The following is a 14259-nucleotide window of genomic DNA, read 5'->3' on the forward strand; positions in this document are numbered from 1 at the left end:
CCCCTGCAAGTAGAGTGGTTGCGGAGCTACAGATCCAGCACCAACCCCTGCCAGTATAGGGGGGCTGGAGCTACAGGTCCAGCAGCAACCCCTGCCAGTAGAGGGAGGCTGGAGCTACAGGTCCAACAGAACCCCCCCCCCCCTGCCACTAGATGGGGGCTGGAGGTACAAGTTCAACACCAACCCCCTGCCAGTAAAGAGGGGCTGGAGCTACATGTCCAGCACCAACCCCCTGCCAGTAGAGGGGGCTTTAGCTACAGGTCCAGAACCAACCCCCTGCCAGTAGAGGTGGACTGGAGCTACAGGTCCAGAACCAACCCCCTGTCAGTATAGGGGGCTGTAGCTACAGGCCCAGCACCAACCCCCCTGCCAGTAGAGAGGGGCTGGAGCTACAGGTTCAGCACGAACACCCTGCCAGTAGAGGGGGGCTGGAGCTACAGGTCCAGCACCAACCCCCTGCCAGTAGAGGGGGGATGGAGCTACAGGTCCAGCACCAACCCCCTGCCAGTAGTGGGGGCTGAAGCTACATTTCCAGCACCAACCCCTCTGACTGAAGAGGAGGTCTGGAGCTACAGGTCCAGCACCAACCCCCCTGCCAGTAGAGGGGGGCTGGAGCTTCAGGTCCAGCACCAAACCCCGTGCAAGTAGAGGGTGGGCTCGAGCTACAGGTCCAGCACCAACCACCTGCCAGTAGAGAGGGGCTGGAGCTACAGGCCCAGCACCAACCCCCTGCCAGTAGAGGGGGCGGGAGCTACAGGTCCAGCACCAACCCCCTGCCAGTAGAGAGGGGCTGGAGCTACAGGTCCAGCACCAACCCCCTGCCAGTACAGGGTGGGCTGGAGCTACAGGTCCTGCACCAGCCCCCTGCCAGTAGAGGGGGGCTGGAGCTACTGTTCCAGCACCAACTCCCTGCCAGTAGAGGGGGGGCTGGAGCTACTGGTCCAGCACCAACCCCTGGCCAGTAGAGGGGGTCTGGAGCTACAGGTCCAGCACCAACCCCCTGCCAGTACAAGGGGGGGGGGGGCTATAGCTACACGTCCAGCACGAACTCCCTGCCAGTAGAGGGTGGCTGGAACTACAGGTCCAGCCACAACCCCTTGCCAGTAGAGGGAGGCTGGAGCTACAGGTCCAGCACCAACTCCCCTGCCAGTAGAGGGGGGGCTGGAGCTACAGGTCTAGAACCAACCACCTGCCAGTAGAGCGGGGCTGGGGTTACAGCTTTACCACCAACCCCTTGCCAGTAGAAGTGGGCTGGAGCTACAGGTCCAGCACCAACCCCCTGCCAGTAGAGGGGGGCTTGAGCTACAGGTCCAGAACCAACCCCTTGCCAGTAAGGTGAGGCTGGAGCTACAGGTCCAGCACCAACCCCCATGCCAGTAAAGGGGGCTGGAGCTACAAGTCCAGCACCAACCCCCTGCCAGTAGAGGGATGCTTGAGCTACAGGTCCAGCAAAATGGGGCTGGCACTGACCACTGGTAATAATGGGACTGACACTGTCCAGAGGTGATAATGGGGCTGTCACTGACCACAGGTGATAATGGTGCTGACACTGACCACAGGTGATAATGGGGCTTTCACTGACCACAGGTCCTAATGGGGCTTTCACTGACCACAGGTCCTAATGGGGCTGACACTGACCACAGGTGATAATGGGGCTGACACTGACCACAGGTGATAATGGGGCTGACACTGACCACAGGTGATAATGGGGCTGACACTGACCACAGGTGATAATGGGGCTGACACTGACCACAGGTGATAATGGGGCTGACACTGACCACAGGTGATAATGGGGCTGACACTGACCACAGGTGATAATGGGGCTGACACTGACCACAGGTGATAATGGGGCTGACACTGTCCACAGGTTGAGGACCTCCGCAGGATGAGGGAGCCCGTCAAGAGGCTGGTGGAGGCTGGCCGGGTGGTGGCCGTCCAGGAAGACCAAGATGGCCGCCGCTCCGCCAGGATAACTCTACAAGACGGACAGCTGTACCTCCACCCACTCCTGCGTCAGCCCACGCCCGCCGACGCTTACACCCTCCAGGTTACTTTATTACACCCACTAGTCTTACTGACATTACTGATTTACTGAGTTATCATAACTAATATGATAACATTTTGTTATACAGTTATCAGCATGATTTATTTCATTTTCTGCAGGAGAGTGAGGTTGTGGGCTTGCTGGACCCCTCCTGCACCCTGGCGTTCCTTGACCTCGGGTGGGCGGGGTCAACAAGAGGACGGGTCACCATCCGGCTGACCCCTGACACTCCGCTGGCCAGACAGTTTGTGTTGTTGTGTACGGGCCAGCGGGGCCCCACCTACCGCAACACTAAACTGTTTGGGGTGGTGGACAAGGGTCAGCCGGGGGAACGTGTGAGGGGCGGAGACTACGAGAGTAATGATGGTGAGGGAGGAGCCGCACTGCTGCCTGACCTCCAGGAGCAGTACTGGGAGTCAGACCGGGCAGGAGCTGTGTGCTCCAGGTATGGGCCGGGGGGTCCCAAGAGTGCCCAGTTCGCCATCATCACCAGGGACCACCAGGATGGTCTCCAGTGGCCACGTTGCATCGGTGATGTGGTGAGCGGCCTGGATGTGGTGAGGGCAGCAGTCAACCATAGTAACATTACGGAGGTGACTGTGGTAGACTGTGGTGTTGTGCTGCCACGCTAGTTCACTGTACCATCACCATCACTACTGTGGTGTTGTACTGCCACTCTAGTTCACTGTACCATCACCATCACTACTGTGGTGTTGTGCTGCCACTCTAGTTCACTGTACCACCACCATCACTACTGTGGTGTTGTGCTGCCACTCTAGTTCACTGTACCACCACCATCACTACTGTGGTCTTGTGCTGTCACTCTAGTTCACTGTACCATCACTACTGTGGTGCTGTGCTGCCACTCTAGTTCACTGTACCACCACTACTGTGGTGTTGTGCTGCCACTCTAGTTCATTGTACCACCACCATCACTACTGTGGTGTTGTGCTGACACTCTAGTTCACTGTACCACCACCATCACTACTGTGGTGTTGTGCTGCCACTCTAGTTCACTGTACCACCACCATCACTACTGTGGTGTTGTGCTGCCACTCTAGTTCACTGTACCACCACCATCACTACTGTGGTGTTGTGCTGCCACTCTAGTTCACTGTACCATCACCATTACTACTGTGGTTGTGCTGCCACTCTAGTTCACTGTACCATCACCATCACTACTGTGGTGTTGTGCTGCCACTCTAGTTCACTGTACCACCACCATCACTACTGTGGTGTTGGGCTGCCACTCTAGTTCACTGTACCATCACCACTACTGTGGTGTTGTGCTGCCACTCTAGTTCACTGTACCATCACCATCACTACTGTGGTGTTGTGCTGCCACTCTAGTTCACTGTACCATCACTATCACTACTGTGGTGTTGTGCGCAACTCTACTTCACTGTACCACCATCATCACCATCACTCCTGCATCACCATGGACTGCGTGTTTTGATGCAAATGTAATTTAAGGACATACCTTTATCACTGTATCATCATAACTTCACTATCTTTGGTATTTAATACTTTGGTATCATATGCCTGACAATCACTGCTGTATCACCATCAATGCTATATCTTCTCAGTACTGTCACCTATCATTGCTGTATCACTATAGCTTCACTATCACCTCTATATGTCACCATCACCTCAGGCCCCACACTTGGGGTCATATACTGACCATGTTGAGTAACAAATTGTTGGTGTCACCATATGACAGCTGTTGTCACTGTTATATCACCAGCAGCTCACTATCACATATCACTATCGCTGCTACACCAATATCATTTCATTTTTACCACATTATCTCCTCACTTTGATACATTTCCTCTTCACATTCTCTGATATATCACTATCACTGCTACAGTACCACTACCTCACTATCACTGCTATATCACCATCACCTCAATATCACTGCTTTATCATTACTATACTATCACTGCTATATCACCTCACTATTACAGCTATATTACCATCACCTCCCTATCACTGTCATGTCACCACCTCAGCATCACTATCACAATATCACTATTATATTACCATCACTGCTATATCGCCATCACCTCACAATCACTCAGGTGTGTTGTGATATTACCATACTGGACCATGGTGTGTTGTGATATTACCATACTGGTCCATGGTGTGTTGTGATATTACCATATTGGTCCATGGTGTGTTGTGATATTACCATACTGGTCCATGGCGTGTTGTGATATTACCATACTGGACCATGGTGTGTTGTGATATTACCATACTGGTCCATGGTGTGTTGTGATATTACCATACTGGTCCATGGTGTGTTGTGATATTACCATACTGGTCCATGGTGTGTTGTGATATTACCATACTGGTCCATGGTGTGTTGTGATATTACCATACTGGTCCATGGTGTGTTGTGATATTACCATACTGGACCATGGTGTGTTGTGATATTACCATACCGGTCCATGGTGTGTTGTGATATTACCATACTGGTCCATGGTGTGTTGTGATATTACCATACTGGTCCATGGTGTGTTGTGATATTACCATACTGGACCATGATGTGATATTACCATACTGGTCCATGGTGTGTTGTGATATTACCATACTGGTCCATGGTGTGTTGTGATATTACCATACTGGTCCATGGTGTGTTGTGATATTACCATACTGGTCCATGGTGTGTTGTGATATTACCATACTGGACCATGGTGTGTTGTGATATTACCATACCGGTCCATGGTGTGTTGTGATATTACCATACTGGTCCATGGTGTGTTGTGATATTACCATACTGGTCCATGGTGTGTTGTGATATTACCATACTGGACCATGATGTGATATTACCATACTGGTCCATGGTGTGTTGTGATATTACCATACTGGTCCATGGTGTGTTGTGATATTACCATACTGGTCCATGGTGTGTTGTGATATTACCATACTGGACCATGGTGTGTTGTGATATTACCATACCGGTCCATGGTGTGTTGTGATATTACCATACTGGTCCATGGTGTGTTGTGATATTACCATACTGGTCCATGGTGTGTTGTGATATTACCATACTGGACCATGATGTGATATTACCATACTGGTCCATGGTGTGTTGTGATATTACCATACTGGTCCATGGTGTGTTGTGATATTACCATACTGGTCCATGGTGTGTTGTGATATTACCATACTGGTCCATGGTGTGTTGTGATATTACCATACTGGTCCATGGTGTGTTGTGATATTACCATACTGGACCATGATGTGATATTACCATACTGGTCCATGGTGTGTTGTGATATTACCATACTGGTCCATGGTGTGTTGTGATATTACCATACTGGTCCATGGTGTGTTGTGATATTACCATACTGGACCATGATGTGATATTACCATACTGGTCCATGGTGTGTTGTGATATTACCATACTGGTCCATGGTGTGTTGTGATATTACCATACTGGTCCATGGTGTGTTGTGATATTACCATACTGGACCATGGTGTGTTGTGATATTACCATACTGGTCCATGGTGTGTTGTGATATTACCATACTGGACCATGGTGTGTTGTAATATTACCATATGGGTGTGAGGTGGTGTTATGACCACACATACACCAGTATGATCATACTGTAGCTGGTGTATGATGTGCTCAAACTGTATAGTGATGTCTTGGCTGATTAGCCTAGTATCACGAATATTAATTTTTGTAGTTATTCTTTTTTCGACAACACACTAGTATTAAATGTGTATTGTCAATGTATTCCACATATATCTATGTATATTATATATCTGTACCATAAGTCCTTGCCATGTATTTGTGGATATATATTAGAAGTCTAGTGAATAGCAGTAGCCTAATGTCATGTAGCTTGAAAAACATCCGTATATGCTTATATTATGGAATGCTACATAATGCTGTATAGGAAATATTATGTGAACTATGATGGAGAATGTATAAATTAAGGTCTCGGATTTATTACTGTCATGTATACTGTGTAATTTCCCTTTCAATATTGTTCATTACATTGTCCTCTAACATTAAATTAGATTTTGGCACTGTGAGATGTATACCACATAGACATGGTTTTGATACACATGTTGTATATATATATATACTTTATATTGTATTCATGTATGCTTATGTATAATGGCTGGCTGGCAGACGTCTTGAAATCCTCCCTTAACCCCTCCTCCCCTCTCCTGCCAATATTACCATGTCTTGCTAATATGAATTCTTTGTTCACATATTTTTATATCATGATATAATCTTTAATGTACTGAATTATTGATATGTATTATTATGTAAGGTTGTGTATTATAGTCTTTATTTTGTTGATATATGAATTAGAAGTTCTTGATCGAGATATGTCTGTATATGAGCTTGAGATATTTGAAAGAGAGGAGTCAGCTGACTCATAGAGGTGGATACAGTGTCGCTCCCGGCCAGCATGGCTCTGGGCGGTCACTCTTTGATTTTCTCAGTTGATTATTATTATTAACATCTTTATTGACAAAAATAATTACAATTTTGCCTAATCTGAGGATTTTGATAGTCTTATTAAAGTGAGGATAATGCTGGTATTCACTGTCATGCAGGACAGAGGGTCATACATAAGACAATAGGTCTAAACTGTAGGCTGAAGCACATATATATCATGGTTACAATCAATGTTTTAATGTATGGATATGTGAAAACAACTTTCTATTGTGCACTGCCACACAAGGGCAGGGATGGTTCATAAGTGATGCAGCTTAGAAGTAATATAAATAAAAATTGTTCTTCATTCTTTAAAATGTACAAGCAAATTTTGAATAAATTGTTAGGATGTCGTCCAGAACACCTGAGTCAATAAAATAGTTACACAGCTGGTGGTACAAGAGGCCCGGAGTTCTAAAGTCCTTTACGGTTTCACATTCAACAATATAGTGTTCTAGTGAATGCATTAAAGGTTTATCACAGAGTTTACAATCTGAGTATTCTGGTAGTGGCTCAGCCTCACTAACCTGCCAGATGTGTCTATAGCCAAGGCGAATTCGCGCAATGACTACATCACATTGCCTGGTTCGGTTACTGTGCTGACCATACAAATACCTATTATTACAAAACTTGTCATAACTTTTAATACTGCAGCTTTCAGGTCTCTGGGCATTTCTTAGTTCTTCTAAATCTGAATTAATTTCTTTAATTTGTATGTTTCTAATAACTGCATTAGATAGTCCAAAGTCATAATCAATGTTTTCTTTCCTGCAAGCCTCATTGGCCAATTGATCTATAAAGTCATGTTTTCCAACTCCAATATGGGATAGGATCCACACAAATTTTATACAAGAGTTATTATCATTGGCAAAAATTATATTCTATTCAATATTACAAGCTACTTCCGACATACATTGTGATGGGTTATTTAAGGACTGCAGAACATTTTTAGAGTCACAGAAAATAACTCCACCACCATTGAGCTTAAGGTATTCAGTGGCTGGATAAATGCCCAATAGCTCGGTCTGTGTCGTGTTTGCCCAGTTGTTCAATCTCTATGTACTAGACATGATCATTTCATTCCCTTTATACACTGCACATGCACAACCTGTTCTACCAGTGCCTAACTGCACAGAGCCATCAGTAAAGACATAGGATTCAGTCGGTTTGAGAATTTGAAGATGACTGTCAATAGTTTCTAATGTTATGCATCTCAAAATGTCAGTGTTATACATTTGTTTTACACTGATGGGGGTATAATGCCGAGAGACCTCCACATCTTTCCAAGGGGGAATATAGTGAACAGTTTTATCAGGGCTAAGAGACACATTCAGTTTCTGAAGATTATAGGCACAACAACTGAGCCACACACTGTAGGGAGCTTTTTGCGGCGAATTGAGGGAACAGTCAGAATTGTTTAGAATGGATCTCAATTTAATTTGAATAGAGCTGGGGGGACCATTATTTTTCAAAGTTTTGTCTCAAAACATAGTATTAAGTAGAACTATTCTTTCGTAAATGGAAGGTAAGTTTATTTCCTTTCTCATGTTAACAATTCTGACAGTTCTAGGACAACCCAGGATGATGCGCATGGCATCATTCTGTACCACATCTAGGCCTTGTAATTGTTTAGGAGAAAAATTAAGAAGATGCAAGGCATAATAATCAACAACAGATCGTATAAAGGCAATATAAAAACTACGAGCATATTTTATGTTAATGCCAAATCCTTTGCCAACAAGAGTTTTGAGAGGTTTAAGACGCTCAACTAGTTTTTTGCGCAGGTTGCTGACGAGATTTGTATCATTAACCTCGACTCCAAGATATTTATAAGACTCGCAAGTCTCCACGGGCACTCCATTAATAGTATAGTTAACATGAAGAGAATGGGGAACAAGAACCCTTGTTTTATCAACAGAGATTATGAGGCCACATTCTACTACTTTCTTGGAGAATGCATCAAGTAACACTTGTAACCTTGGTTTACTGTGTGCCATAATACAAATATCATCAGCATAACATATAACAGTTTCCGTAGGTTGTACAGGTATGTCATGGATAAGTTTGTGCATAAGTATATTGAAGAGCATAGGGCTTAGGACACCACCTCGAGGTGTGCCTAGTTCGAATGCATCTGTTCTTGTACTTTTAACTCCTTTAAATAGGACACTAGCACGCCTGTTGGATAGGTAGCTCTTTATCCAACTCAGAAGATTACCTTTGATTCCAAATTCAGCAAGTTGCTCTAATATTATTTCGCCATTCGCTACATCGAAAGCTGACTTTAGGTCAATAAAGGCTGCCTGTGTCCCATCCTGGGAGTTTACAAAATATTCAGCAAAGCATGTTTGTGTGCTACACTTGGGCATGAACCCATATAGGTTTGGGGCCAGTTTTTCTTTGACCTGAAACATGACACGATTGAGAACAATTCTCTCCAAGACTTTACACATGCAAGATGTAAGGGAAATGGGCCTGAATTTTTGAGAGTTAGGTTTAGGAATTGGTATTATGAGACTTTGTGTCCATTTCTTTGGCAAGATACCTTGTGAGAGACTCATTTGATAGAGGTCAAGCAGAGGGTGGCTAGGGACATCATTCAGTAAGCTCAAGATGTTATAAGTTATACCATCCTCACCAGGGGCAGTTTGTTTAGGTTTTCCTAATGCTGATGTTAATTCAAAGGGGGTTATAGGAAACTGATCCGTTAAATCTGGTGAGGAGCGTGCTATTTCAATATTAAAGTTTCTGTTAATGTTGGTATGTCTTAAATGCTGCTGTATATCTGGGGGTAAGGAAGAAATTTGTGAGACACTAGACCATTGAGCTAGGAGCATGTCAGCATATTCTGCAGGAGTATGATGAAGCTGAACTGGGGCTGAAGGTTTGGTAATGTTTTTAATTTTGTTCCACATTTCCGATAATGTTGTAGTTCTATTGATACCTTGTAGGAATTGTTCCCAATATGTGTTCTTAGCTTGACCCTTAAGCTCGCGAAAATCTCTGTTGGCATTAAGGAATGCAAGTAAATTGTCAGCTGTTTTGTCTCGTTTATAAGAGTCAGCAGCTGAAGCACTTTAGCTCTGCAATAATAATAGGATCCTCTGTCCATGAGGAAGAACGAGTGTTCTTTTTTTTCCTTGATTTAACCCAGGTATCATAATAACTGGCAATGATACTGACAAGATCATTGTAAAAGTGGTCCACTGATACAGGTGTATACCCAGTGTAACACTTATGTACATAAGCCTTAAAGTGCTGTTTAAGATTGTCTGGAACGTTAATTTTAACTCTAGGATGAGGATTGGACCTAATATCTGCCACATTGTATTCACAATATATTGCAAAATGATCACTTACTAGTTCTGGGATGAGCTTAACGTTGACGTTGCTATCTACTAGGCTGTATCCAATCACATAATACAGTCTACCTCCCAATAAATGGGTCTGTTTATCAGTATCATACAAAGTAATATTATGATCATTAAGGTATTTCAAGAAGACCCTTCCATTATTGTTACACTGAACGTCACCAAGAGCAGTGTGACGAGCATTAAAGTCACCCATACATAACATAGCTGTGTTACCTGTAGGTTTCGGTAGCAGGTCTGCATTAAGTACTTTACATCGTCCATATATGTTATACAGTAGGAAATGGCTATTTGCAGTTTGTAATTTGAATTTTTGATAATGTATACTATCACTCCTGTGATTTTTAATTAGTTTACAGATTAATCCACTCTTAATATACGTTAGTAAACCAGTTCCAATATCGTTGTTGTATGCTATATACCCAGGTATCCTGGGTGGGACCTTCTTGATAGTTGTGGACGTATATGGTTCCTGTAAACACATCACATCCGCGTCTCTCATTTTAGCATACAAGATTACGTCATTTATCCGAAGATTAGCACTTCGAATATTCCAAGAAAGAAACTTAATTGTTTTTGTTTGATGAGCCATGGTTAAGTGTCAAGGGAATTAAGGTAACATTTAAGCTTGTTAAACACTTGGATAACATAAGCAACTTTGTTCCGTGTGTCCTGAGTACTTTTGTCTAGGAGGCGTTTAACCTGAGTAGGAGTTGGTGTTCTCTTAAACTCTCTACCTGCAACCAAACCAAGGGTGTCTTGACGATCCCTTGAGTTTGCTAGAAAACCTAGTAAGACGTCACGTGGCTATAGAAGCTTAGCCGGTCAAACGGCTAAGACCAAGTGGCGTGGGACTCGGCTATAGAGTATACTCTGGGGTCCTTTGGAATTCGGTTAAGTTTCAGTAAGCATAGTCACGGACAGGGTAAAGGACAGAGTAGAGCCAATACCGTCCCGTGTTACAACTGCCATATCCACCTTCGGTAAGAGGCAGAACAAGTCAGCAGATTGGTTCGAGGCCATTGCAGAGGAACTCTTACCCCTTGTAGAGGAAAAGAGAGGAGCTCTCTCATCCTACAAAAACCTGCCCTCAGAAAGAAACCTACAGGCCCTCCGTACTGCCCGCAGTAGAGTTCAACAAACTGTGAGGTGCTGTGCTAACGATTACTGGCTCCGACTCTGTTCCAGCATCCAGACTGCGGCCACTGTTGGCAACATAGGAGGCATGTACGAAGGGATCAAACAGGCAACAGGCCCTACACAAAACAAGACGGCTCCTCTTAAGTCAGCCACTGGAGAGATCATTAAAGACCATGATCAACAGATGAATCGCTGGGTGGAACATTACTCCGAACTCTACTCCAGAAAGAACTTGGTCAGCGTAGAAGCCTTGCATGCAATCAAGTGCCTGCCCATCATGGAAGAACTTGACCTTGAACCGACTGTGGAAGAAGTTGAGAAAGCACTGGATTCACTTTCCTCAGGGAAGGCCCCAGGAGACGACGGGATTCCGCCTGAAGTTCTCAAGTGCGCTCGTGGAACACTTAAAACTGAGCTTCATGAACTTCTGTGCCAGTGCTGGAGGGAGAGCTCGGTGGCACAAGACATGAGAGATGCAAACATCATCACTCTCTACAAAAATAAAGGTGACAGAAGCGATGTCAACAACAATCGTAGCATCTCCCTCCTCAGCGTCGTCAGCAAACTCTTTGCCAGGGTCGTCTTGGTCAGGCTTCAGATTCTTGCTGAAAGAGTGTACCCTGAGTCAGTGTGGTTTCCGAGCAGAGGTCGACCACTGACATGGTGTTCACCCTGAGACAGCTTCAAGAAAAGTGCAGGAAGCAGAGAAAAGCCGTGTACATCGCCTTCATTGACCTTACAATGGCCTTCGACCTCGTGAGCAGGGACGGACTCTTCAAGATCTTGGCCAAAATTGGCTGTCCACCCACCCTACTCAGCATGATACAATCGTTCCACAAGGGCATGAAGGGCACGGTCGTGTACGACGGCTCAACTTCTGAACCATTCAACATCAAGAGTGGTGTTAAACAGTGGTGAGTTCTTGCTCCAACCCTGTTTGGCATCTTCTTCGCGATCCTCGTCAAGCATGCCTTTGGAACAACCACAGAGGGCATCTATCTCCGTACAAGATCTGATGGAAAGCTCTATAATCTATCCAGACTCCGAGCAAAGACAAAAGTACAGATGCGAATCCTCAGGAAGTTCCTCTTCGCCGACGACGAAGCGATCATACACACAGCAGAAGACCTGCAGCAGCTACTCAACCGCTTTGCCGCAGCCTGTTCCGCATTCAGCTTGACAATCAGCCTGAAGAAGACACAGGTGATGGGACAAGACGTCAATGAGCTACCCTATATAAACATAGCAGACTATGTGCTGGAGGCAGTTCACGTGTTTGTGTACCTGGGCTCCACAATCTCAGACACCCTTTCCCTGGACACTGAACTCAACAGGCGTATCGGGAAGGCCGCAACAACACTGGCCAGGCTCACAAAGCGCGTTTGGGAAAATGCCAAACTGAGAGTGCACACCAAGGCACAAGTCTTCATGGCATGCGTGGTGAGTACACTTCTCTACGGCTTGGAATCCTGGACCCTACGCTCTCACCAGGAGAGACGGCTTAATACCTTTCACATGCGGAACCTGAGACGCATCCTTGACATCACGTGGAAAAACCACGTCACCAAGAATACAAGACTCGAGAGAATGAGTCCCTTCAATGTTCACTCTCCTGAAACAGAGACACTTGCGATGACTGGCACATGTCACACATATGGAAGATGGCCGCAAACCAAAGGACCTCTTGTATGGAGAACTGGCATCAGGAAGGAGACCCACCGGAAGACCTCAGCTGCGTTTCAAAGACGGCTGCAAACGCGACCTCAAGCAGATGAGCATCGACATCAACAGAGGAGGTCTCGACCACTGTCAGACGCACCCGCTTCGGCGTTTACCTGCACTCGCTGCAGTTGGGAATGTCATTCTCGGGTTGGCCTTCACAGCCACAGCAGGCGCAGCATCCAACTACACTATAACAACTACACACCCAGGGCACAACTCCATAACCCACACGGGGTTGACCTTCACAGCCACAGCAGGCGCAGCATCCAACTACACTATAACAACTAGACACCCAGGGCACAACTCCATAACCCGCACGGGGTTGACCTTCACAGCCACAGCAGGCGCAGCATCCAACTACACTATAACAACTAGACACCCAGGGCACAACTCCATAACCCGCACGAGGTTGACCTTCACAGCCACAGCAGGCGCAGCATCCAACTACACTATAACAACTAGACACCCAGGGCACAACTCCATAACCCGCACGGGGTTGACCGATGCCTACTTCTAGTTAAGGTAATTATGGCAAAATTATAGTACTAATAAAGACAATCATGTTAATATTATAGTAATAATTAGGTAATTTTTGTAAAATTATAGTAATAATTAAAGAAATTATGGTAATGTTATAGTAATAGTTCAGGTAATTATGGTAATATTATAGTAATAGTTCAGGTAATTATGGTAATATTATAGTAATAGTTCAGGTAATTATGGTAATATTATAGTAATAGTTCAGGTAATTATGGTAATATTATAGTAATAGTTCAGGTAATTATGGTAATATTATAGTAATAGTTCAGGTAATTATGGTAATATTATAGCAATAGTTCAGGTAATTATGGTAATATTATAGTAATAGTTCAGGTAATTATGGTAATATTATAGCAATAGTTCAGGTAATTATGGTAATATTATAGTAATAGTTCAGGTAATTATGGTAATATTATAGTAATAGTTCAGGTAATTATGGTAATATTATAGCAATAGTTCAGGTAATTATGGTAATATTATAGTAATAGTTCAGGTAATTATGGTAATATTATAGTAATAGTTCAGGTAATTATGGTAATATTATAGTAATAGTTCAGGTAATTATGGTAATATTATAGTAATAGTTCAGGTAATTATGGTAATATTATAGTAATAGTTCAGGTAATTATGGTAATATTATAGTAATAGTTCAGGTAATTATGGTAATATTATAGTATTCTTTAGGTAATTATCTTATATTCCTTTCAATATCTTATGACATTTAAAAGGTTTTTGATAACATAAGTTTATTTACTCAAGAGAGGAAAGACTCCTGAATGAAAACCGGACTTTAGATAAAACTTGTCAAATACATATCCAAAAATACAGACTTCACACGATTGCACACACACACACACACACACACACACACACACACACACACACACACACACACACACACACACACACACACACACACACACGTGCTGCACGTGTGGCAACGTACAAGAATAGCGTGTTCTGGGTGTGGCAACACATAGATA

General features: G+C 44.3%; 1 protein-coding gene across 1 annotated transcript in view; it reads left to right on the forward strand.

The window, feature by feature from the left end:
* LOC123753223 (uncharacterized) overlaps window positions 1-4178 on the forward strand; it is a 45903-nt gene extending 41725 nt beyond the window's left edge. Inside the window, exons 4-5 of the mRNA XM_069336964.1 lie at window positions 1868-2047; window positions 2164-4178. Of these exons, the coding sequence (XP_069193065.1) occupies window positions 1868-2047; window positions 2164-2676 (693 nt within the window). The 3' untranslated portion in view covers window positions 2677-4178. The remainder of the gene's footprint in view (window positions 1-1867; window positions 2048-2163) is intronic.
* The last annotated feature ends 10081 nt before the right edge of the window (window positions 4179-14259 follow it).

The sequence above is a fragment of the Procambarus clarkii genome, chromosome 37 (genome assembly GCF_040958095.1).
Source record: "Procambarus clarkii isolate CNS0578487 chromosome 37, FALCON_Pclarkii_2.0, whole genome shotgun sequence".
NCBI lineage: Eukaryota > Metazoa > Arthropoda > Malacostraca > Decapoda > Cambaridae > Procambarus > Procambarus clarkii.